This window comes from Staurois parvus, unplaced genomic scaffold, assembly GCF_062004578.1.
Source record: "Staurois parvus isolate SC_StPar_1 unplaced genomic scaffold, SC_StPar_1.0 ptg000151l, whole genome shotgun sequence".
Lineage (NCBI taxonomy): Eukaryota > Metazoa > Chordata > Amphibia > Anura > Ranidae > Staurois > Staurois parvus.
In genome coordinates this window covers 16685079-16709235 of record NW_028317947.1, presented here as the reverse complement: position 1 = coordinate 16709235, position 24157 = coordinate 16685079, and the positions used below count along the sequence as shown (strand labels likewise).

Here is a 24157-nt window from a genome sequence, read left to right as displayed (position 1 = left end):
AATACATTGTCAAGACAGCTATAGATGTAATGCTGGTATTCATAACTGCCACATAAGACACACCAATGGCCACTGTGGAAAGAATGGTCATATCCGTATGAAGTGGCCTTATGAAAGGATGGAACAGAAAGCTAATAAAAATACAAAAGCCCCATCAAAAGTTATTGCCAGGTAACTTTATGATAACTCAAAGTTTTCTCAGAAAATACTCTAGAGAAGCTTTTCTCAAACTTTTACCCCAGAGGTCTTGGGTTCAGGTCTTGGAGGAAACCTTACTGAGATATCACTCATTGATGGATGAATGCTTCTTACATTGGTGGTTAATGGAAAGAATGCTCCTTGCCTTAGTGGTTAGTGGGAAAAATTCTCCTTACATTGGTGGTTAATGGGAAGAATGCCGCTTACACTAGTGGTCAGTGGGAAAAATGCTCCTTGTCTTAGTGGTCAGTGGGAAGAATGTCCCTTACACTGGTGATCAACGGAAAGAATGCTCCTTGCCTTAGTAGACAGTGGGAAGAATGCTCCTTAAATTGGTGGTTAATGGAAAGAATGTTCCTTGCCTTAGTGGTCAGTGGGAAGAATGCTCCTTACATTGGTGGTCAGTGGGAAGAATGCTCCTTGCCTTAGTAAACAGTGGGAATAATGCTCCTTAAATTGGTGGTTAATGGAAAGAATGTTTCTTGCCTTAGTGGTAAGTGGGAAGAATGCTCCTTACACTGGTGGTCAATGGGAAGAATGCCCCTTGCCTTAGTGGTTAGTGGGAAGAATTCTCCTTACATTGTTGGTTAATGGGAAGAATTCTCCTTACATTGTTGGTTAATGGGAAGAATGCCGCTTACACTATTGGTCAGTGGGAAAAATGCTCCTTGTCTTAGTGGCCAATGGGAAGAATGCCCCTTACACTGGTGGTCAATGGGAAGAATGCTCCTTGCCTTAGTGGTTAGTGGGAAGAATTTTCCTTACATTGGTGGTTAATGGGAAGAATACTCCTTGTCTTAGTAGACAGTGGGGAGAATGCTCCTTAAATTGGTGGATAATGGAAAGAATGTTCCTTGCCTTAGTGGTAAGTGGGAAGAATGCTCCTTACATTGGTGGTCAGTGGGAAGAATGCTCCTTACATTGGTGGCCAGTGGGAAGAATGCTCCTTACATTGGTGGTCAGTGGGAAGAATGCCCTTACATTGGTGGTCAGTGGGAAGAATGCTCCTTACATTGGTGGTCAGTGGGAAGAATGCCCTTACATTGGTGGTCAGTGGGAAGAATGCTCCTTACATTGGTGGTCAGTGGGAAGAATGTTCCTTACATTAGGAACCTTGGGAAGAATGTTCTTTACATTGCAGGTCAGTGGGAAGAACACTGCTTACATTGGTGATCAGTAGTGGGATTGTCTCTTGCATTGGTGGTCAGTAGGAAGAATGTTCCTTACATTGGTGGTCAGTAGAATGCATGCAAATCTTCCAGTGGTGTTCAGAATGCCACCCTTACAGACAGACCATTGGTGTCATGCTGCTTGGTCCGCCAAGTGGCGTTGGATCCAAAATTATCAGGGCACCATCAGATGGGAGGTCAACCAGGCACAGCTCAAGGAACCCATAGAAACCTTTAGCAGAACCCTGGTTGAGAAAGGCTGCCTTATAGTGTTCCTTTAAGAGCAAACTGACCCTGCTTGGTTTGTTTTGTAAGGTACCATCATCACAATAAAGAGGTGAGTATGCCTATCCTCTCAGCCTCCTCCAAGTCTCCAAATTCCCTTTTTTTTGCTGCTCTGACTTTCTGTTAGAGGGTGGCTATGTTCATTCTCCATGGCACCACTTATGAAGAAAAGCAGACACCCTCTCTTGCTCACTCCCAAGATGGACTAGTGACTATGGTGTGCATAGAGCAGTGCACATGATCACAACTAACACGCACTACTGACTCCACACAAATGAAAGTGAAGAGGAAAAGGAGAGATTTGTGAGCTCATGGAGGAGGTTACAAGGAGGCAGAAAAACACAACAAGAAACAATTTCATGACAAATAAATTACAGGGGTATTAAGCAGTGGGTGTGTATAGATCACTTGTAGAGAAGAAGGATATTGTTTAGTGTCAGAGTTGAACCCGTCACAAACTTGCAATATTCAGACTGAGAACATTATTTTAAAAATGCTTAATCGGTATTTTACGGTCTCAGCATGGGAATCAAGTAGAAGTGAAAAGGTCAATGCTGCCCAAAGTGGCCCAGAGTTCCTAACCATCCCCTACATCAGGGGTGGGCAATTGTGGCCCTCCAGCTGTTGTAGAACTACAAGTCCCATAAGGCATTGCAAAACTGACAGTTACAAGCATGACTCCCAAAAGCAGAGGCATGCTGGGACTTGTAGTTCAGCAAAAGCTGGAGGGCCACAGTTGCCCTCCCCTGCCCTACAATAATACACCTCCATAACACTTCCCACCAGAACTCATCACACCTAAAAGGCATGTAAACCCAGAACAATGATAGTCTCTTATTTCTTCCTTTTCAGTCTGTTAAATACTCCACTGAAAGCATTTTGTTATAGCTTTTCAAAAGAGTGCAAAAATATTTGTTGATCCTGCCAGAAATCTTGTGATCTGATCACTTCCAGTGTTCTCTGCCTATGCTGCACTCATCATTTACTGTGTTCTCAGCTATCTTCAATGACTACAAAAACAAACCCCCAGCTTAATGTTATGAACAGGGGCGGACTGACAACTCATGGGGCCCCTGGGCAATAGGGGATCATGGGGCCCCTGTGTCCTCACCCACACTCAAACCATACCCAAAAAAGCCTATGAAAAGGTACTGAGGACATCTCATGGGGCCCCCTACTGACCCCGGGCCCTCGGGCAGTGCCCGAGTTCCCCAATGGTCAGTCCGCCCCTGGTTATGAAACATTTCTTCTGTGCAGGAACTTTCTGTAATACAGACCAATCATTACTGCTCTCTTTCCTTGTGCAGGGTGACAGGTCTTGTCCTTGCCCCCTCCTGTAGGCATCCTGTAGTGGGTGGGGTCTGCTGGGCCCCTCCCATTCTCTGCTTTCTGCACGGGCTATGTACTGTGCAGTAATGATGACACTACTACTTTTACAAGGTAATATCTGATTTTACAAAGGTACATGCAAAGTGGATTTATAGCCTTTGTGGCTATTGAGGTATATATATATTCAAATGGCAGTTTTTGTGTCGGAGTTCAGCTTAAAAGCGCAAACATAGACTAAAACAATAAAAACAGCCTGCACAGTATATAAGAATGAAAAGGGAGAGATGAGAGATGGATGGAGGGAGGGAGGGAGGATGGCGGAAATGGAGAAAGTGTAAATGCGGAGAGAGAGGGAGGGGGAGATATAAGAAGGCTGAGAGTCTGTAGGATGCCAGCTAATCACCTTTTACCACTTTCATTGTGAGCATTCTGAAAAACACAGCTAAATATAGCAAGAACAAAACAGCTGCATACAGAGAGTGTGAGAATGGAGGATGCTGCGAGTGCATGAAATGAGGGGAAAGGCCTGGAACAAGTCAACGATGGAGAAATCATGGATTTTACTGACATATATTTCTTAAAGTTAAGCTGGAAATAGACAACTCAGATTTTGTTAGGTTCCTGCTGAAATTGGCCAAACTTTGAGCTGTGGGTGGCCTTGAGCACACCACTCGGCTTGACAATGGACTGAGCCAGGTGGAAAATTATCAGCTAAACAGTGATCCAATCAGATGCAGTCACTGTTCGGCAATGCCATTGGATTCAGGAGTGCCTGAATACAATGGCCAACCTACAGTCTAATAAGAGCGCCAACCAAATGTCAAAGGATTTTAATGATAAAAGCCCTGATGAAGTGTGTTTTACAACCAAAACACAATAGATGGTTGTTTGTGCTATGAACCAATTTTTATCAGTAAAAGCCATGGAATCTTGGACTTTTTTGGTGCTCTGCATGTATGTAGATTCTCAACTATGGGTTTTTTCCTGTTCCTGAGGACAATCCCCATTTGTGGACAGCTACCGAACTAGAGCCAGCATGCCTAGTGACCATTTCAGTGGCCTTCAGAAAATTTGAATACAACAGTGGGCAGTGGGGAATCCTTCATCCGTGCTGCTACCTTAAGTCTGTACTAGGGATCAATTAGACAAAGGAAGAAAAAGACCAGGTATCAGGCTCTATACAGTGTCCACTCATACTTTTTTATTTTTAGATAAACAGTATGTTCCGACTCTGGTATCTTGGCATTCTAGGGTTTTGGTGTTGGACATGCATGCTTTCTGAAAGAAGCTCTTAGATGCAAGATAAGTAATATTGGTGGAAAAACGATGCAGGCACCCTCAGGTTGGAGTTTAATCCACCACTGCTCAAGGAACCCCTAGAATTCTCTAGAGGAACCCAAAGGTTCCACAGAACCCTGGTTGAGAAAGGCTGTCTTAAATTGTATGTCAATGGAAAAGTACCTCCTTACATTGTAGGTGGGATACAAATCTTCTCCTGGTCAAGGAACCCCTAGCAATCTCTGGAGGAACCCTATGGTTCCACAGAACCCTGGTTGAGAAAAGCTGTCTTAAATTGTATGTCAATGGAAAAGTACCTCCTTACATTGTAGGTGGGATACAAATTTTCTCCTGGTCAAGGAACCCCTAGCAATCTCTGGAAGAACCCTATGGTTCCACAGAACCCTGGTTGAGAAAGGCTGTCTTAAATTGTATGTCAGTGGAAAAGTATCTCCTTACATTGTAGGTGGGATACAAATCTTCTCCTGGTCAAGGAACCCCTAGCAATCTCTGGAGGAACCTTATGGTTCCACAGAACCCTGGTTGAGAAAAGCTGTCTTAAATTGTATGTCAGTGGAAAAGTACCTCCTTACATTGTAGGTGGGATACAAATCTTCTGGTCAAGGAACCCCTAGCAATCTCTGGAGGAACCCTATGGTTCCACAGAACCCTGGTTGAGAAAAGCTGTCTTAAATTGTATGTCAATGGAAAAGTACCTCCTTACATTGTAGGTGGGATACAAATCTTCCCCTGGTCAAGGAACCCCTAGCAATCTCTGGAAGAACCCTATGGTTCCACAGAACCCTGGTTGAGAAAGGCTGTCTTAAATTGTATGTCAGTGGAAAAGTATCTTCTTACATTGTAGGTGGGATACAAATCTTCTCCTGGTCAAGGAACCCCTAGCAATCTCTGGAGGAACCTTATGGTTCCACAGAACCCTGGTTGAGAAAAGCTGTCTTAAATTGTATGTCAGTGGAAAAGTACCTCCTTACATTGTAGGTGGGATACAAATCTTCTGGTCAAGGAACCCCTAGCAATCTCTGGAGGAACCCTATGGTTCCACAGAACCCTGGTTGAGAAAAGCTGTCTTAAATTGTATGTCAGTGGAAAAGTACCTCCTTACATTGTAGGTGGGATACAAATCTTCCCCTGGTCGAGGAACCCCTAGCAATATCTTGAGGAACCCTATGGTTCCACAGAACCCTGGTTGAGAGCCTGGTTTAGGAGTTAGTTGAGCTCTGAATTTGGATTTTAGAAGTTTAGTGTTGTAATGATTAGGTATTAAGGACTCATTTATGGTTAGGGTTAGGTTTGAATTGGGGTGTTGCGTGAGTGTTAGGTTCGCCATAGGTGATTTGTTTTTTTTTCTGATCAACTGACTAACTGATAAAAAAAAAAAAAAAATTTTGAGGTGGAAGAAGGAATTCTCCACACTGTGCTATTGTGTTCTGACTCCTCTGCTGCCAGAATACACTAATCAGTGCTGCAGCCAATTGGCTGCATATACTGACTGAACACAAATTTTCCAACATCCCCATTCAAGAGGAGTTGATCACTAAGTTGATGCCTCTTGAATGGAAATGGACATAGATGGATCCCTGCTGAACCAGCCAAATTTTGATCCCTCTATGTCCAGCTTAAAGGACCATTATTGATTAGGTGATAGAAGTTTTGGTGGTTAGGGTTACATAGTAAGAGCCAAGTTAAGTGTTTGGTACTGGGATAGAAGGAGGTTGTTATGTGTTAGGGGCCATATAACAGGTTAGGTAATATATGTTCAGAGGAAGAGGAGGGTGGTGTTAGAAGTTAGGGATTCACATTGGGGATTAGGTGATAGGTGTTCAGGTGAGGAAAATGAACAGTACTGGGTGCCATATTATTTGGACAGGGATAGACACAACTCCCCCTTGATAAATATTGACAGCTCAGACATGGACATGCTACATTTTTGGATGCGGATATGCTGCAGAAGACAATACAAAATTGGTGAATATGCTAAAGACTCCTGAGGTCCAAGGGTCGCACATCATATATCAAAGGGCCGCATGTGGCCCTCAGGCAACAGGTTTGGCACCAGGGTTATAGATACTTCTATATAGTGTCACACTTATTGTACATTAGCTAGTTGGTTCCTTTGAAGCTGAACTTAAAGCATCAAAGATCAAAGCTTGCATATGTAAATGCAGTTTTACCTGCTATAGTATTTGAATTTTAGCCATACAGCCCTCGGATTTCCTCTGCTGCAGTTATGTCATTTAGTCTGGTCACCTCCCCACCCCAGCCTACAACTGGACATTGAAGGAACAGCAGCAGACTAATGACCTCTGTACACTGCACTTTTCTCCTACCAGCATGATTCAGTCAGTAATGACTATGTACAGAAGGGATAGGTTGTAGAGGTAGGGGGATGAGTCCAGCACAGTGGCTTAGTGGTTACCAATTCTGCCTTGGGGCACTGGGGTCCTCGGTTTAAAATGCAATATCTGCATAGAGTTTGAATGTTCCCCCTGTGCTTGTTGGGGGTTTCTCCCACACTATAAAGACATGCCTAGTATGCCCTAATATGTGTATGAATGCATGTGAGATAGCGACCTTAGATTGTAAGCTCCTCGAGGGCAGGGACTAATGTGAATGTACAGTATGTAAAACACTGTATAAATTGTTGACGCTACATACATACCTGTACTACCAAATTAAAATAAGGTTCTAGGGAAGTAATGAACTTGGACGCTAAAAGAAGTAGTAGCAAGGGGTAGGGTTAGAGTAGAAGAGCAAATAAAGAAAATAGAGAAGAAGAGGGGACAGGTCAAGAGGTCTGAGCGGGTGTGGAGGCATAACATTACATAGGTCTAGGCAACAACAGGCTAATCAAAAGGCCAGAAATCAAATATAGAATGGGAGTTCAGACTAGAGAACTAGGGTAGAATGTGCTACTGTTATGTTATATTATATAGAAGAAATCAGGACAGTGTAATGCCAACAACTGGGTCTATTGCTGGCAGTTGGGTGGATCTAGGAATGCACGTGGATATTACTGACCAAGACACTCCCAAGCAAATATAAGAAGATGGCTTATAACTCAACTAGCCAGAATCAGAACAAACTGAACTGCCTCCAATGCATCATATCAATTATCCAACCATGACCAACAAATACAAAAGTGTACTACATATACAGACATACCCGTTTGGCGTGGTTGCAGTTCCACTAACCACTAAAGACCAATACTTTACAATTAAGCTGGATCTACAGCCATAAGTTGTCTGCTGGATATTTATGCCATAAGTCCCAGCATTAAGTTGGACCGTTGTCAGTCACATCACCGGGGTCATGAAGAGAGGGAGAGAACAGCCCAGAAAAAGAAGAAGAGTAGAAAACAGAAACATGCTATCCTCCAGCTCATGTGCCCTGTCTACTCCCTCAGCCTTCAAGGCAAGATGCCCCCACTGGCCATCTTCCGGTCTACTGAAATCAAGGCCATAGTTGGATATATTTATTCCTACATCCTCTGAAAGATCACTTGTTTGTCATTATGCTGGCTATTTTTATGTAGATCATAACCCAAGATAGGTGATTCTTCAAAAATTCCAAGCTTATCATGGATATTTTGCATATCTCAGCAATGTCTATCTTGGAACAAAGAATATGAGCCTCTGAAAAGGTCTTCGGGATACCTAGCATGTCCCACTGACACCAATAATGAGGTATTTTTTGCTCCCACACTTGGACATTTTCTACTCCTACTGGCCACAGTCCAGCTCCCCTTAAGGCTGAAGAGCAGTAAACAGGTACTTTGTTTAGAACGTTTGGCGACCCTTGGTCTAGATCAGCAATTCTCTACAAAGGTTCTGTAGAACCATAGCGTTCCTCCAGAAATTGCTAGGGATTCCTTGAGCAATGAGCATTTTCTGTCTTTCAAATAAATAACCACTGACAACAATGAACTTTTCATCTATCTGTAATGGGGGGTGGGGGGAATTCTTCCCAAAGACCACAAATATAAGAAGCACTGTCCACAGGGTCTTGTACATTTTCTACTCCTACTGGCCACAGTCCAGCTCCCCTTAAGGCTGAAGGGCAGTAAACAGGTACTTTGTTTAGAACGTTTGGCGACCCTTGGTCTAGATCAGCAATTCTCTACAAGGGTTCTGTAGAACCACAGGGTTCCTCCAGAATTTGCTAGGGATTCCTTGAGCAATGAGCATTTTCTGTCTTTCAGATAAATAACCACTGACAACAATGAACTTTTCAGCTATCTGTAATGGGGGTGGGGGGAATTCTTCCCAAAGACCACAAATGTAAGAAGCACCATCCACAGTGACCTTCATACAAATGAACCGTAAGCTGTAGATATAGCACTTATTACCAGGGGTTCCCTGAGACTGGGAAGTTATTTTAAGGGTTCATCAGTGTTAAAAATGTTGAGAAAAGCTGGTCTAGATGATACTAAGTATCGTCTGGAGAAGACTTTAAAATTTACTTCCACCAGAATATATATAAAATACCCTTTTACACCCAATCAATCCACTTGGACCAGTCTTCTGGTTCTACATCAGTATTCAAGTCCTACTCCCATGCCTAAAGGTTGAGATAACTTATTGGGGGAATCAACTAACCAAGTACAATGGAGATACTGCGCCTATCCTGGATAGCACGCACACCAATATACTGTCATAACAGAAGTATCCTCAATATTTTCAGCTAGGCATTGTAGAATGGAGTGAACTTTTATATAGTTGAATTAGATAACTTTAATAATATAAAGTGCACAGTCTTATTTAATGACTATCAGTGCTGCTTTGATCTACTATTTGTCCTGGAGATCCTGGAATGTTTTTCAACAAGATATATATATATATATATATATATACACACACATACATACACTGTATATCTTTATTGATGTATTTATATCCACACACAAGGAGGAGGATCAGCATGGGAGTGCAGCATTCAAGCAGCATTCCTCTAGTCTGCAGACATCAGTAAAGCTAAAAATACACAGCTGGAATTATATATAGACTGTCACACATCACACACAATCTCTGACATGTTTGTGCTGTTTTGCTTGTATGTGCACAGTAACAATCAGTGTACATACACACAAAAGACCACACAGCACAATGGAACAGCTATGGGATCTATAGGGGCCCTGATGTCTGTGTACCGGGGAGTGAAAGGTACACTTTGCTATGTATGTGTATTATAATAGGGCAGGTGGAGTGTATTCTGGATATTTGGGGTAATATTTGACGGTGTAGGTTAATACCATTACATACTTATTTCACAAGGATAAGGTGAAGTAGCCCAATACCATTTTTTTTTACTTGTGATATACACTACATTGCCAAAGGTTTTGGGCCAGCCCTCCAAATCATTGGACTCAGATGTTCCAATCACCTCCATGGACACAGGTGTATAATATCAAGCACCTAGGCATGCAGACTGCTACTACAAACATTGGTGAAAGAATGGGTCACTCTCGGGAGCTCAGTGACTCCAAGCGTGGTCCCGTGATAGGTTGTCACCTGTGCAATAAGTCCATCCGTGACATTTCCTGGCTACTAAATATTCCACGCTCAGCTGTTAGTGGGATTATAACAAAGTGGAAGCAACTGGGAACAACAGCAACTCAGCCACCAAGTGGTAGGCCACGTAAAAGGACAGAGCAGGGTCAGCGCATGCTGAAGCGCACAGTGCGCAGAAGTCACCAACTGTCTGCAGAGTCAATAGCTAAAGACCTCCAAACTTGGTGTGGTCTTCAGATTATCACAACAGTGTGTAGAGAGCTTCATGGAATGGGTTTCCATGGCCGAGCAGCTGCATCCAAGTCTTACATCACCAAGTGCAATTTAAAGCGTTGGATGCCATGGTGTAAAGCACGCCGCCACTGGACTTTAGAGCAGTGGAGATGTGTTCTCTGGAGTGACCAATCAAGCTTCTCTGTCTGGCAATCCGATGGATGTTTCTGGGTTTGGCGGTTGCCAGGAGATCGGGACTTGCCTGACTGCATTATGCCAAGTGTAAAGTTTGGTGGAGGGGGATTATGGTGTGGGGTTGTTTATCAGGAGTTGGGCTTGGCCCCCTAGTTCCACTGAAGGGAACTCTTCAGGCGTCAGCATACCAAGACATTTTGGACAATTTCATGCTCCCAACTTTGTGGGAACAGTTTGTGGATGGCCCCTTCCTGTTCCAACATGACTGCGCACCAGTGCACAAAGCAAGGTCCATAAAGACATGGAGGAGCGAGATTGGGGTGGAGGAACTTGACTGGCCTGCACAGAGTCCTGACCTAAACCCCATAGAACACCTTTGGGATGAATTAGAGTGGAGACTGTGATCCAGGCCTCCTCCCCCGACATAAGTGCCTGACCTCACAAATGTGCTTCTGGAAGAATGGTCCAACCTTCCTATAGACACCCTCCTAAACCTTGTGGACGGCCTTCCCAGAAGAGTTGAAGCTGTTATAGCTGCAAATGGCGGGGCCAACTCAATATTGAACCCTATGGATGAAGACTGGGATGCCATTAAGGTTCATGTGCGTGGAAAGGCAGGAGGCCCAACACCTTTGGAAATATAGTGTATTTCATATTGAATAACAAATGAGCTCAACTCAAACTAAAGATGAAAGTAGATCAGGCACCCCTGTGCTTCGAGGGTCCCATGCCATGCTGATAACAGGTCGTATGTTATCAATGCCAGACAGGTGCTGAAAAAACAAATGCCCCCCCACAAAAAAACACACAAGTCTTTTTGCATCAAGTGAATGGTCCAAGGCAAATCCTACTGTCAATTTCATAGCACCATTTGGAGGGCAGAGGAGGCAGATGGACTTTGTGTGCCCTTTTTGAAGCACCTACCTGATGTTGGAGGACCTAGGGGCTGGCATTAGTATGATAGGGGGCATGCCTACTGGTGTATATGTACGGTGTACCAGGCCAGCACTGTGTTGTGGGGTTTCAAGGCATTACAAGAAAAAAAAATCCAGCACACCTGACTGGACTGGGCCCTGGCTGAGCTATCGTGCACATTTTGGGATCAGCAGATTTTTAAACATTTGATAATCTCTAGTGAGTACACTTTGCACACCTGCCTTACTAAGTATACGTATACTGCTCTAGGGAATATACCTGCACTGCCTTACTGAATATACCTGCACTGCCTTACTGAATATACCTGCACTGCCTTACTAAGTATACATATACTGCTCTAGGGAATATACCATTACTGCCTTACTGAACATACCTGCACTGCCTTCCTGAATATACCTGTACTGCCTTCCTGAATATACCTGTACTGCCTTCCTGAATATACCTGCACTGCCTTACTGAATATACCTGCCCTGCCTTACTGAATATACCTGCACTGCCTTACTGAATATACCTGCACTGCCTTACTGAATATACCTGCACTGCCTTACTGAATATACCTGTACTGCCTTACTGAATATACCTGTACTACCTTACTGAATATACCTGCACTGATTTACTGAATATACCTGCACTGCCTTACTGAATATACCTGCACTGCCTTACTAAGTATACATATACTGCTCTAGGGAATATACCATTACTGCCTTACTGAATATATCTGTACTGCCTTACTGAATATACCTGCACTGCCTTACTGAATATACCTGCATTGCCTTACTGAATATACATGTACTGCCTTACTGAATATACCTGCACTGCCTTACTGAATATACCTGCATTGCCTTACTGAATATACATGTACTGCCTTACTGAATATACCTGCACTGCCTTACTGAATATACCTGCATTGCCTTACTGAATATACATGTACTGCCTTACTGAACATACCTGCACTGCCTTACTGAATATACCTGTACTGCCTTACTGAATATACCTGCACTGCCTTACTGAATATACCTGTACTGCCTTACTGAATATACCTGTACTGCCTTACTGAATATACATGTACTGCCCTACTGAATATACATGTACTGTCTTACTGAATATACCTGTACTGCCTTACAGAATATACATGTACTGCCTTACTGAATATACCTGTACTGCCTTACTGAATATACCTGCACTGCCTTACTGAATACACCTGCACTGCCTTACTGAATATACCTGCACTGCCTTACTGAATACACCTGTACTGCTTTATGAAATATATATGTACTACCTTACTGAATATACATGCACTGCTTCACTGAATATACATGTACAGCCTTACTGAATATACCTGTACTACCTTACTGAATATACCTGCACTGCCTTATTAAATATACATGTACTGACCTACTGAATATACATGTACTGCCTACTGAATATACCTGCACTGCCTTACTGAATATACCTGTACTGCCTTACTGAATATACCTGTACTGCCTTACTGAATATACCTGCACTGCCTTACTGAATATACCTGCACTGCCTTAGTGAATATACCTGGAATGCCTTACTAAATATACCTGTACTGCCTTACTAAATTTACATGTACTGCCTTACTGAATATACATCTACTGCCTTACTGAATATACACAAACTACCTTTCTGAATATACCTGTACTGCTTTACTAAATATACATGCACTGCTTCACTGAATATAAATGCACTGCCTTACTGAATATACCTGTACTGCTTTACGAAATATATATGTACTGCCTTACTGAATATACATGCACTGCTTCACTGAATATACATGCACTGCTTCACTGAATATACATGTACAGCCTTACTGAATATACCTGTACTGCCTTATTAAATATAAGTGTACTGCCTTAATGAATATACCTGTACTACCTTACTGAATATATCTGTACTGCCTTACTGAATACACATGCATAACCTTACTAAATATACATGTACTACCTTACTGAATATACCTGTACTGCTTTACTAAGATTACCTGTACTGCCTTACTGAATATACCTGTACTGCCTTACTGAATATACCTGCACTGCCTTACTGAATATACCTGTACTGCCTTACTGAATATACCTGTACTGCCTTACTGAATATACATGTACTGCCCTACTGAATATACATGTACTGTCTTACTGAATATACCTGTACTGCCTTACAGAATATACATGTACTGCCTTACTGAATATACCTGTACTGCCTTACTGAATATACCTGCACTGCCTTACTGAATACACCTGCACTGCCTTACTGAATATACCTGTACTGCCTTACTGAATACACCTGTACTGCTTTATGAAATATATATGTACTACCTTACTGAATATACATGCACTGCTTCACTGAATATACATGTACAGCCTTACTGAATATACCTGTACTACCTTACTGAATATACCTGCACTGCCTTATTAAATATACATGTACTGACCTACTGAATATACATGTACTGCCTACTGAATATACCTGCACTGCCTTACTGAATATACCTGTACTGCCTTACTGAATATACCTGTACTGCCTTACTGAATATACCTGCACTGCCTTACTGAATATACCTGCACTGCCTTAGTGAATATACCTGGAATGCCTTACTAAATATACCTGTACTGCCTTACTAAATTTACATGTACTGCCTTACTGAATATACATCTACTGCCTTACTGAATATACACAAACTACCTTTCTGAATATACCTGTACTGCTTTACTAAATATACATGCACTGCTTCACTGAATATAAATGCACTGCCTTACTGAATATACCTGTACTGCTTTACGAAATATATATGTACTGCCTTACTGAATATACATGCACTGCTTCACTGAATATACATGCACTGCTTCACTGAATATACATGTACAGCCTTACTGAATATACCTGTACTGCCTTATTAAATATAAGTGTACTGCCTTAATGAATATACCTGTACTACCTTACTGAATATATCTGTACTGCCTTACTGAATACACATGCATAACCTTACTAAATATACATGTACTACCTTACTGAATATACCTGTACTGCTTTACTAAGATTACCTGTACTGCCTTACTGAATATACCTGTACTGCCTTACTGAATATACATGTACTGCCTTACTGAATATACATGTACTGCCTTACTGAATATACATGTACTGCCTTACTGAATATACATGTACTGCCTTGCTGAACATACCCATACTGCCTTACTGAATATACCTGTACTGCCTTACTGACTATATGTGTACTGACCTACTGAATATACACAAACTGCCAATACTGAATGTACATGTAGTGCCTTACTGAACATACCTATATTGCCTTACTAAATATTCACGTACTGCCAATGCTGAATATACATATACTGTCTTACTAAATATACCTATATCACCTTAGTTAATGTACATGTACTGCCTTACTGAATATACCTATACCACCTTAGTTAATGTTACTGCCTTATTGAATGTACATGTACTGCATTACTAAATATACCTATACTCCATTACTGAATATACCTGTACTCCATTACTGAATATACCTGTACTTCATTACTGAATATACCTGTACTCCATTACTGAATATACCTGTACTCCATTACTGAATATACCTGTACTCCATTACTGAATATACCTGTACTCCATTACTGAATATACCTGTACTCCATTACTGAATATACCTGTACTCCATTACTGAATATACCTGTATTCCATTACTGAATATACCTGTACTGCTTTACTGAATATACCTGTACTCCATTACTGAATATACATGTACTCCATTACTGAATATACATGTACTCCATTACTGAATATACCTGTACTTCATTACTGAATATACATGTACTCCATTACTGAATATACCTGTACTCCATTACTGAATATACATGTACTCCATTACTGAATATACATGTACTCCATTACTGAATATACCTGTACTCCATTACTGAATATACATGTACTTCATTACTGAATATACATGTACTCCATTACTGAATATACCTGTACTTCATTACTGAATATACCTGTACTTCATTACTGAATATACCTGTACTCCATTACTGAATATACATGTACTCCATTACTGAATATACCTGTACTTCATTATTGAATATACCTGTACTTCATTACTGAATATACCTGTACTCCATTACTGAATATACCTGTACTCCATTATGAATATACCTGTACTCCATTACTGAATATACCTGTACTTCATTACTGAATATACCTGTATTCCATTACTGAATATACCTGTACTGCTTTACTGAATATACCTGTACTCCATTACTGAATATACATGTACTCCATTACTGAATATACCTGTACTTCATTACTGAATATACCTGTATTCCATTACTGAATATACCTGTACTGCTTTACTGAATATACCTGTACTCCATTACTGAATATACCTGTACTCCATTACTGAATATACCTGTACTCCATTACTGAATATACCTGTACTCCATTACTGAATATACCTGTACTGCATTACTGAATATACTTGTACTCCATTACTGAATATACATGTACTCCATTACTGAATATACCTGTACTTCATTACTGAATATACCTGTACTCCATTACTGAATATACCTGTACTTCATTACTGAATATACCTGTACTTCATTACTGAATATACATGTACTCCATTACTGAATATACCTGTACTCCATTACTGAGTATACCTGTACTTCATTACTGAATATACCTGTACTTCATTACTGAATATACATGTACTTCATTACTGAATATACATGTACTCCATTACTGAATATACCTGTACTTCATTACTGAATATACCTGTACTCCATTACTGAATATACATGTACTCCATTACTGAATATACCTGTACTTCATTACTGAATATACATGTACTCCATTACTGAATATACCTGTACTTCATTACTGAATATACATGTACTCCATTACTGAATATACATGTACTGTCTTAATATACATGTAAAGCCTCACTGAATATACACATTCTGCCTCACTGAATATACACATTCTGCCTCACTGAATATACACATTCTGCCTCACTGAATATACACATTCTGCCTCACTGAATATACACATTCTGCCTCACTGAATATACACATTCTGCCTCCACTGAATACGCTGGTATCGTAGTACCATGTATTAGAGTAAGAGGTCTTGGAGGTGAGAGGTCCTGGTGTCTGTGTATTAGAAGGAGGTCAGAGATTCTGATGTCTGTTTATATGAGGAGAAGGTAAGAGGTCCTGATATCTGTATACAAGGTTATGGCGAGAAGTCCTGATGTCTGTGTATTAGAAGGCGGTGAAAGGACACAGATGTTTACATATAAGGAGAAGGTGAAAGGTCTTTGTACTGGGAGGTTGTGAGGGGCTCTACTCTCTGTGTATTAGATGAGGGTGAGAGGTCCTGGTGTCTGTTTATTAGAGAAAGGTGATAGGTTCTGATGTCTCTGTATTAGGAGAAGGTGATAGGTTCTGATGTCTCTGTATTAGGAGAAGGTGAGAGGTTCTGATGTCTCTGTATTGGGAGAAGGTGAGAGGTTCTGATGTCTCTGTATTAGGAGAAGGTGAGAGGTCCCGGTGTCTCTGTATTAGAGAAAGTGGGGGGTTGTGATGTTTCTGTATTAGAATGTGTCAAGTAGGTCTTGATGTTTGTATATAAGAAGGTAAGAAGTCCAGATGCCTGTGTATTAGGAGGAGGTGAGTCAGTCCTGATGTCTGTATACAAGGAGAAGGTGAGAGGGTCCTGATGGGTATTAGGAGGAGGTGAGTAGATCCTGAAGCTTGTATATTAGGAGAAGGGGAGAGGTTCTGATGTCTGTATATAAGGAGAAGGGTAAGAGGCCCTGATGTCTGTATATATAAGGAGCAGATAAGAGGTTCTGATGTCTGTATATTAGGAGAAGGTGAGAGGTCATGGTATCTCTGTATATTAGGAGGAGGTGAGAGGTCCTGATGTCGATATACAAGGAGAAGGTGAGAGGTTCTGATACCTGTATATAAGGAGAAGGTGAGAGGTCCTAATGCTTGTATATAAGGAGAAGGTGAGAGATCCCGATAGCTGTATGTAAGGAGAAGATGAGAGGTCCTGATGCCTGTGTATTAGAAGGAGAAGGTGAGAGGTCCAGATGCTTGTCTATAAGGAGAAGGTGAGTCAGTCCTGATGCCTGTGTATTAGGAGGAGGTGAGAGGTCCTGATGCCTGTGTATTAGGAGAAGGTGAGTGGTCCTGTTGGCTGTATATAAGGAGAAGGTTAGTTGGTCCGGATGTCTGTATTAGAAGAAGGTGAGAGGTCCTGATGCCTGTATATAAAGAGAAGGTGAAAAGTCCTGATGCCTTTGTATTAGGAGGAGGTCAGAGTTCCTGATGCCTGTGTATTAGGAGGAGGTCAGAGGTCCTGATGCCTGTGTATTAGAAGGAGGTCAGAGGTCCTGATGCCTGTGTATTAGGGGGAGGTCAAAGGTCCTGATGCCTGTATATAAGGAGAAGGTTAGTTGGTCCTGATGTCTGTGTATTAAAAGGAGAAGGTGAGAGATCCCGATGCTTGTATATAAGGAGAAGGTGAAATGTCCTGATGCCTGTGTATTAGGAGGAGGTCAGAGGTCCTGATGTCTGTGTATGAAGAGGAGGTGAGAGGTCCTGATGTCTGTATATAAGGAGAAGCTGAGTCGGTCCTGATGTCTGTGTATCAGAAGGAGAAGGTGAGGGGTCTTGATGCCTGTATATGAGGAGAAGACGAGAGGTCCTGATGCCTGTGTATTAGAAGGAGGTGAGAGGTCCTGATGCCTGTATATAAGAAGGAGAAAGTGAGAGGTCCTGATGCCTGTATATAAAGGAGAAGCTGAGTCGGTCCTAAGGTCTGTGTATTAGAAGAAGGTAAGAGGTCCTTATGTCTGTATATAAGGAGAAGGTGAGAGGTTCTCATGCCTGTGTATTAGAATGAGGTGCGAGATCCTGATGCCTGTGTATAAGGAGAAGGTGAATCAGTCTTGATGCCTGTGTATTAGAAGGAGTCGAGAAGCCTGGGGGGGATAAAGGTCTGGTACGTATCCCCAGCAGCTGAGACACAGCTGCAGCAGTGCATTGTGCGGACGCCCCAGGTATGTGCTCAGACCTGCCTACATGGTGAATGGATGAGATCCATGTACATCTCTGTGCCATTCATAGAGAACAATGGAAGTTGTGCTCTGTAAAGGGCAGACTTTTCTCTGTAGATGTGACAGTAATCTGTGATGAATGAAGGAGAAGGAGTAGAAGACTTCATGACAAAAGTAGGGAAAGTGAAGGCAGACACAAGGGAGAAGCAGCGAGGATGGAGGCGATGGGGAGAGCAGACAAGCACGGGGGGGGATGAAGGATGCTGGGGACACCAACCTCTAAACAACGTCTATGGGACGGTTGGTACACCTGGATCTGGAGGAGGACAACTCTTTCTAGGTAAGGCGATGCAAGTGCGCACTTATTAGGGACGTCTGATTGGATGGGAGGCAGAGGGGGGCTCCCTATGACAAGCACAGGGGTGGATGAAGGATGCTGGAGACACCAACCTCTACAGAAAGTCTATGGGACGGTTGGTACACCTGGATCTGGAGGAGGACAACTCTTTCTAGGTAAGACGATGCAAGTGCACACTTATTAGGGACGTCTGATTGGATGGGAGGCAGTGGGGGGATATCTATGACAAGCACAGGGGTGGATGAAGGATGCTGGAGACACCAACCTCTACAGAAAGTCTATGGGACGGTTGGTACACCTGGATCTGGAGGAGGACAACTCTTTCTAGGTAAGACAATGCAAGTACGCACTTATTAGGGACGTCTGATTGGATGGGAGGCAGTGGGGGGATATCTATGACAAGCACAGGGATGGATGAAGGATGCTGGAGACACCAACCTCTACAGAAAGTCTATGGGACGGTTGGTACACCTGGATCTGGAGGAGGACAACTCTTTCTAGGTAAGACGATGCAAGTGCGCACTTATTAGGGACGTCTGATTGGATGGGAGGCAGAGGGGGGCTCCCTATGACAAGCACAGGGGTGAATGAAGGATGCTGGAGACACCAACCTCTACAGAAAGTCTATGGGACGGTTGGTACACCTGGATCTGGAGGAGGACAACTCTTTCTAGGTAAGACGATGCAAGTACGCACTTATTAGGGACGTCTGATTGGATGGGAGGCAGAGGGGGGCTCCCTATGACAAGCACAGGAGTGGATGAAGGATGCTGGAGACACCAACCTCTACAGAAAGTCTATGGGACGGTTGGTACACCTGGATCTGGAGGAGGACAACTCTTTCTAGGTAAGACGATGCAAGTGCGCACTTATTAGGGACGTCTGATTGGATGGGAGGCAGAGTGGGGCTGCCTATGAATGAAGTCTGGAAAGTCATCTCACCTGCGGTGGGCATGCTGTGCCCCTGTGCCCGGCTCAGGAGCTCCAACGCTGGCTCTCGCCCCTTGACACCATCTGCAGAGGACACGCAGGGCTCGGTCTCATAAATAGTCTGCAGCATGTCAGGCAGCGCCAGGGCTCGGGGAAGCAGCAACATTCCCGGACCCCTCTCCGCTGCCAGCCAACCAGCCGACCTCCCCTCCCCAACAACGCCTGGCCCTGCTCCCGACCAAACTCCGACTACTTCGGCTTCTTCTTTTAACAGCGGCTCGGCGTAGTCATGGAGCTCACGTAATCCATGGCCACCAAAAAAAGAAGAGGGGGACGTGGCTGGGAGCCGGCGGGGTGGCAGCGCCTAGAGGTGGCGAGGAGGTTTTTCGGTAGGCCTGTACCCTGCCCTCCCCCTTCTGCCTAGTGAGCGGCGCTGGGATGCAAGTGGAAGGTTCTGCAGCAGAGCGACTGAAATAGAACAGGAGAGGAGGAGTCAGATATAAATAGACAGAGAGAGAGAGAGAGAACGAGGGAGAAAGGAGAGCGCTGCAGGGGGATAAGGAAGGACTGCTCAGGAATAACACAGCACAAGTGTCACATCAGACACAGACTGGAGGAGGGGGGGTGACCACAGACATACAAACAGACAAAGACGGAAACACGGCGATAACAACAGAACAAGTCCAGAATACACCGACTACATACAAATAGCAGGAACTGAAAAATCTCGCTGCCGATAAGTCCGAATCTGACTGGTTGCTTTGGGTTCCCGCACTTACGGTGGCCATATACATTTCAATAAATGTTTTTTTTTTTTCGATCGATCTTTCCAGGTAGTGATGATTGACCTATAGTTGACAACTAATTAGGACTCACTGGGAAGTGGATTTCAATCGATCGTTAGGACCCTATCCTAACTTACGATCGCATCTGTGTTTCCACTGTAGAATCTTATCGATTGAAATACGCTCCTTTTATGAACAGTTCTGCCAGTCGATGCAAAATGATCAATCATTTTCCACCAATCGACTCTTTTTGCTCGAATCCGATCAAAATTGAGTTTAAAGTGTTACTAAACCCAGGACCCTGCATTCACTATATCCGGTCTCCCCGGACCCTGCATTGGCTATATCTGGTCTCCCTGGACCCTGCATTCGCTATATCCGGTCTCCCCGGACCCTGCATTCGCTATATCCGGTCTCCCCGGACCCTGCATTCGCTATATCTGGTCTCCCCGGACCCTGCATTCACTATATCCGGTCTCCCCGGACCCTGCATTCACTATATCCGGTCTCCCCGGACCCTGCATTCACTATATCCGGTCTCCCCGGACCCTGCGTTCACTATATCCGGTCTCCCCAGACCCTGCGTTCACTATATCCGGTCTCCCCAGACCCTGCGTTCACTATATCCGGTCTCCCCAGACCCTGCATTCGCTATATCCGGTCTCCCCAGACCCTGCATTCACTATATCCGGTCTCCCCGGACCCTGCATTCACTATATCTGGTCTCCCCGGACCCTGTATTCATTATATTCGGTCTCCCCGGACCCTGCATTCACTATATCTGGTCTCCCCGGACCCTGCATTCACTATATCCGGTCTCCCCGGACCCTGCATTCACTATATCCGGTCTCCCCAGGACCCTGCATTCACTATATCTGGTCTCCCCGGACCCTGCATTCACTATATCTGGTCTCCCCAGACCTTGCATTCACTATAGCTGGTCTCCCACAGTACATAGAACATGGAAGTGTAATCATTTTAATGATTTTAGCAAATATAAACTGCTAAATACCTTTTCTCATCATATAGCATATATAGCAGTCTTGTGACTTCTGTGTCCAGCAAAGCACTGGTTAAAGCTTGTAGGAGTTTACATTCTGCTCTAGGAGGATGCAGGACCCTTGACCTCTGTCTGATTGGCCCTGTGCTGATCACATGCACTCTTCCAAAAAAAAAAAAAAAAAGCCTCTCTAGCAATACCTCTTCTTTCTTTCCCGCACCCCCCCCCCCCACCCCCCTCCCTTCCAGGCTCACACTCCTCTTTCACCTCTACCCCTTGCTTCCACAGGGGTTCTAACCCCGCCATTTTTTACATGTGTATGTATATGGTAACTGTTTTGATGTGGTTTGTTATTGCTGCAATTGTTAGCTGTTTCTTGTATTACACTGCTTGAATACAGCCCGTGTTCATATCTATAACATTCTTACCCTTTCAATAAAACTTTTGTGGAAAAAAAAAAATGCCTGAAGCTTGCATACACATGTTAAATGCTTAAAATGCACTAAAACGCAAAGCCGCGTGAAAATGCTTAAAAGAAACAAATCAATTTAAAATGTCTGAAAATCACCCATTGCAACAAAAGCTGCCATTAGGCAGAATTGGGTGTTTTTGACCACGTAGTCTTGAATGGGAATGCCTGAATACATGCGAGTAATGTTGTTCAGGCATTTTTTTTAGCCCCTAAGAACTGATCTCCTCCCCTGTAGTGCTTTTCATTGGCTAAAACAAAAACACTTGAAGCTTGAATAGACATGAAAAACGCTTAAAATGCAATTCTGAATGACTGGTATATACATTTACAAAACCACATGACAGAAATGGTCCTGCTCGGGAGTGAATGCAGCCTATTCCATGTTCAGCTTGCTTCGCATTGACACCAGGCATCGCACTACAAACATAGGGCAGCCCATTCATTTTAATGGGCTCGCCCTAGGCATGACAAATGGGGCAAAGGAGCTCATGATCCTTTTTGAGCTTTGAATGTTTTAACTTTCATAGTAGAAAAAAACAGAGTTCTGCCTGCCGCATTTGGGGAGCTGCTAACAATGAAGTTGCACTGCAAGGTTTTTGTGTGTGTTTATGAAACACTAGAGTATGAATGTAGCCTAATTAACCATCTTGTAACAGATCCATGTGAAGTCTAAGGGCAGGCGGATATAAACGGATGTGCGTCTCACTGACCACCAATGTAAGGGACATTCTTCCCTCTGGCCACCAATGTAAGGAGCATTCTTCCCGTTGACCACCAATGTAAGGGGCTTTCTTCCCACTGACCTCCAATGTAAGGAGCATTCTTCCCACTGACCTCCAATGTAAGGGGCATTCTTCCCACTGACCACCAATGTAAGGGGCATTCTTCCCACTGACCTCCAATATAAGCGGTATTCTTCCCACTGACCTCCAATATAAGCGGTATTCTTCCCACTGACCTCAATGGGAATGTAAGGGGCATTGTTCCCATTGACTGCCAATGTAAGGAGCATTCTTCCTATTGACTGCCAATGTAAGGAGCATTCTTCCCATTGTCTGCCAATGTAAGGGGCATTCTTCCCACTGACCTACAAAGTAAGGAACATTCTTCCCACTGACCTCCAATGTAAGGGGCATTCTTCCCACTGACCTCCAATGTAAGGGGCATTCTTCCCACTGACCCCTGATGAGTTAATTTTCATTAGGGGTTCCTCACAGCTTGAGGGGTCCCCCGGAGTAAAAAGGATGAGGAAGGTTGGTTTAAAATGAAAAATTCCCTCAACTTGTAGACATTCATTCTCACTGCCTGTTGCATCTTTGGGAGAGGAACTAAAGGGAAATTTCCTCTAACAGACAGTAAAAACGGACAGGAGCTTAAATCCAATCTGAAAAGCTCTCCATACGAAAGAGAGGAGCCAATCTCCACATCTCTCACACAGCTCTCTCATTTTAGTGCCATCAGCTTGATTTAAATGACTTTAAAAGCAGGATTTCAGGTTATCGCCCACTGTTCCGCCTCTGTTTACTTCCAATCCCATCACACTGAAATGACAGTGTAAAAATAAGTCATAACTGTTCTAGTTGCCCTTTAATCCTGTTACTGTATATAAGGCCTTAATAATGCCGTAAGCACCAAACAGGTCTATTTTTACCGCCCAGAGAAAATACAGACAAGAGCCTAGGTAAGAGCCGGGGAGCACGGCCGGCTCTGCACAGTGTCATTAAGATGTCACTCTGAATTCCCCACACAAATAGCAAGATGTGCTTATTATTAGAGCCAGCGCGAGTATATATAGCCTAGACCTCATTCCAGAAACATGTCATTAAAATAATGCCTGACCTGTGCCAGCACTTCTCCGGCAGGGTGATCAGAAATGAAAGGCGGAGATATATCGCTGAGATAGAAGTGACAGAACAGCGAGAAAATTCCCCGCATGTCATCCACCCCAGGGAGGAGTGCAAATAATCCAGCCCCAAAGCCGGCACTGCACCCTGCCATTCAATAGAAAGGCACTGCATTGTGTTGAAGTGACTCGATAGACCCAGTTAAAGGGAAGGCATAATATTTTTTAAGTCATTACCCCGGGGTTTACCTTACCATTGTTTTTAATGAAGCTTTCACATTTTAAACGCTGGTTCATTTATACTTAGGCCTCATGCACATAGAATGTCAAAAATGCAGATTTTACAGCCGCTTGGCTTTTTTTTTTTCAGCCTCTAAACACTCCCCTAACTAAGCTTATGTGTCCATGTACATATAGATGTTTGCAGAAAAAGAAACGCACCATCAGTGCTTTAAAGAGAGGAGCGTTGGGGCAGAAAAAAATGCCAAATGCGCATTGATGTTAGCATGTTAATATTTTCTAATAGTCAGAATAAATTA

The 24157-nt window shown here is 43.2% G+C and overlaps 1 protein-coding gene across 5 annotated transcripts in view; it reads right to left on the bottom strand.

The window, feature by feature from the left end:
* The window catches only part of HDAC5 (histone deacetylase 5), a 136027-nt gene that overhangs the window by 62340 nt on the left and 49530 nt on the right, over positions 1 to 24157 (bottom strand). For 3 of the 5 annotated variants that reach the window (XR_016312360.1, XM_089674526.1, XM_089674527.1), the window contains exon 1: positions 19531 to 19964. The exons of 1 other annotated variant lie outside the window; for it this stretch is intronic. Coding sequence is in view for 3 of the 4 variants with exons in the window: in XM_089674526.1 (XP_089530652.1) it covers positions 19531 to 19684 (154 nt within the window). In the remaining variant the exon portion in view is untranslated. Of the gene's footprint in view, positions 1 to 19530; positions 19965 to 24157 lie in introns of those variants that run through there. One more of the 5 variants, XM_089674528.1, reaches the window with a different exon arrangement.